The sequence below is a fragment of the Echinops telfairi genome, unplaced genomic scaffold (genome assembly GCF_000313985.2).
Source record: "Echinops telfairi isolate 266 unplaced genomic scaffold, ASM31398v2 ScPeMD7_7412;HRSCAF=8450, whole genome shotgun sequence".
NCBI classification, from domain to species: Eukaryota; Metazoa; Chordata; class Mammalia; order Afrosoricida; family Tenrecidae; genus Echinops; species Echinops telfairi.
In genome coordinates, this window is record NW_022111312.1 from 16,800,960 (window position 1) to 16,803,876 (window position 2,917).

The 2,917-nt window shown below is 57.3% G+C and overlaps 1 protein-coding gene across 1 annotated transcript in view; it reads left to right on the forward strand.

The window, feature by feature from the left end:
• The first annotated feature begins 763 nt into the window (after positions 1-763).
• GLT1D1 (glycosyltransferase 1 domain containing 1) overlaps positions 764-2,917 on the forward strand; it is a 49,214-nt gene continuing 47,060 nt past the window's right edge. Inside the window, exons 1-2 of the mRNA XM_004709745.2 lie at positions 764-905; positions 2,108-2,213. Coding sequence (XP_004709802.1) covers positions 764-905; positions 2,108-2,213 — 248 coding nt within the window. The remainder of the gene's footprint in view (positions 906-2,107; positions 2,214-2,917) is intronic.

Below are 2,917 nucleotides of genomic sequence, written 5' to 3' on the forward strand. Positions count from 1 at the left end.
GCTGCTGAGAACCATGTATCTGTTAGGCACTGGGTGTCTTCCTGCTGAGCCATCTGTCCCCTTCTTAATGGGATCAATTGCCTCTGTCTTGTTGAGGCATTGATTTCTATAGATTTCCTATAGTTTTAGAGATTAGGCCCTTCTCCGAAGCATCATGGCCCCAGTTTGCACCAGTCTTTCTGTTCTCGTGATACTTGTTTGATGAAGTTTGTTGATGCACACAGGTGTCGTATTTTTAGTAGGTCCCAGTCACCTGTTTTGTCTTCTGTTGTGTGTATATATTTTGGTACATTTGATAGCGTGTATATGCCACGTACTAGGGCCCATAAGTGTGCCCTTATTTCTTTCCATCAATGGACTTTAGAGTTGTAGAGGTCGCATTCCGTCCCTATACCAATCTTGACTTCGTTTTTGTCTGTGGAGGGAGGGAGGGTCCCGTTTCATTCTGCAAATGGAAATCCGATTTTGCCGGCACCTTTGGTTGAAGAGACTTACCTCGTGCCCACTTAATGGATTGTGGCCTTTTGTCCAGAATTGGTTGTAAGTGCATGTGGTTATTTCTGGGTTCTACGTGCCGGCGGGCCAGTACGAGGCTATTTTGAGCCCTGCGGCTGCGTGGTGGGCTTTGAGGCCAGTGCGTGAGTGATCCTCTCGTGTAAGGAGCATCCTCCCCGCACTTCTCCTTCTCCTTCGACACTTTGCTTGGAGCTCTTACAGATGCTACCACAATCCACGGTTCCATCCGACCAAGCATGGCTGTGCGATGGCTTCCCTCATCATTTTCAAAGCAGCGTCCTTCTTCGTGAACTCCCTGATGCCGGCTCCCCTCTGTCCCCTCCCTCCTGCACCTGCCGCCGGCTTCTCCCAGCACAGACCTCTTCGTTGTGGCATCCCCGGCGCGTCAGGTACTGCTTGCCACCGTTCATGGACCCAGGCCTTCTCTGAGCGTGTGTGTTCACGGTGCAGCTTTCACATACGTGCACACACGGAGAATGGAGAAGACGCGGCTGGGCCAGGCACACCTCGGCCCTCAACGTGGCAGGGTGGATTTGGAATACTTTAAAGCGGCGTTAGGGTGGCAGATGTGCCCAGCGCAACAGTTGGTCCTGTGAGCGCCGGTTGTGGGTCCAGGTTCGGCGAGTTCTCTGGCAAGCTCAGCCTTGCCTGTATGGACCGGTGCCAGCTAACACATAAGGAGCCTGGGAGCATCGGCTGGGAGGGGGGAGCGCTGTTGGGGCTCATGTGGCTCTCTTGACGGGATCTCGACATCGAAACTTGTTGACTTCACATCGTTAGAAACACCCCTGACCACACACAGCTGGCCCAAAGCTCTTCCCCTGATGCAGTCTCTGTAGAGTTTTCTACATTGCTCAAAGATAAGCAGGCTGGGTGCAGATGTGCCTTAGAGAGGCTAGAGAACCCCGAGTCTTCCCTCATTAGCCGGCTGAGTGATGGAGAGCTGGGCCCTGCTCTCTCGTGAGCCCACAGACACCCCGAGATGGCCTCTGACTCAGAGACCCTTGTCGCTGTGTGTGCTGGCTCAGGGTCAGCAGTCGTTTCCCGTGTGAAACACCTGTACGGGGCTCCCCAAGGGTGAATTCCAAAGCCAGCGGTGTCTCTCCTCTCTGTAGTCCGACTGCAAACAGGAGCCCACAGGCAGTCTGTGCGGCACGGCGGCCGTCTCCGCTGCTGCGCCTTCTGCAAAGAAATGTCTCCCTCTCCCTCTGACGTGGGCAAACACCTGCATGTGGGGTGACCCTGTGGCACCCTGAGTGCCCGTGCTGCTGGCCAGCTGTGCCATGTCCCGCTCTGAACCCATCCTGTGATTGCAGTGTGTGGGGCTGACTCCCACCCCACCCCCTTAGTAAGCAGGGGATTGGGAAACCACGTAGCAGCAGGTGAAATAAGGACAGCACTGGGCAGTGCCCACGGGTCCAGCATGTTCCTGGGAAGAGATTCTGGAGGCCATAGGCCGGTGGCCCCTGGGATTTACCTCGGAGCTCTCAGATCCTCCTCAGAGGGGAGTGAGTGAGTGACGGGCAGTGTGTGCTGCGGTGTCCGTCTGTCCTGCCGCTCGCTCCTGCCTCAGCCCCCGCCCTTCCTGCAGGCCACAAGATTCCCTTTGCCGTCATCTTTGGAGGGACTGATGTGAACGAGGATGTTCGCCAGCAGGAGAAGGAGGAGGCGATGGGGAAAGTCCTGGAAGAAGCCAGGTAACGTGGAAGACCACATTGGCAGTCACAGGTGTCAGACGTCAGTGGCCTCTGACCCCAGCGATTTTCCTGCCCCCCAAGTCCAGTAATCACTAGAGGACCTCACGGAAGGCCATGCTTGTGCTCACCACGAGTTCTCCCCCGGCGGCAGGAAGGGTGCCGAGCAGACTGGCCAGCAGGAGGGAGAGGTGCAAAGGCAAGGTCCAGGAGAGCCCAGAGCACCCTCTCCCCCAGCTCATCACTGAACTTGCTCTGGTGTCCAGCGCTTTTCTTGAGGGTCCACTAAGTAGGTGTGGTTAGTCAAAGGGGTCCTGCCCACGAGGGTGACCCCAACCCCCAGCCTCCCCCCCTCTCCCCCCAGCCAGCTGCTGCCACCAGGCTCCAGCCCGTGACCATGAAGCTGGAAGGGCCCACCTCAAGCAGGACAAAGCCTGCCTGCCTCTGGAGATGGCCCAGTGGGTTCGAGGGCCCTGGCCCTGGCGGTGTCCTGCCCACACACTGGGCAGCGGCTTGAAGGCACTTTTAGCTCCCAGGGAGAAAGACAGGCCATTCTCCTCCCCTACAGAGCTCCCCTGGACAGCCCCAGGGGCAGGCCTCTCTGCCATGTGACCTTGCTGTGAGGCAGTGTTGCCTCCGGGCAGTGAGGGATGCGGTGGTGTTGAGAGGGGCTCTGGTAGCCATGCTTTCAGCGCCCTGGACTTGTT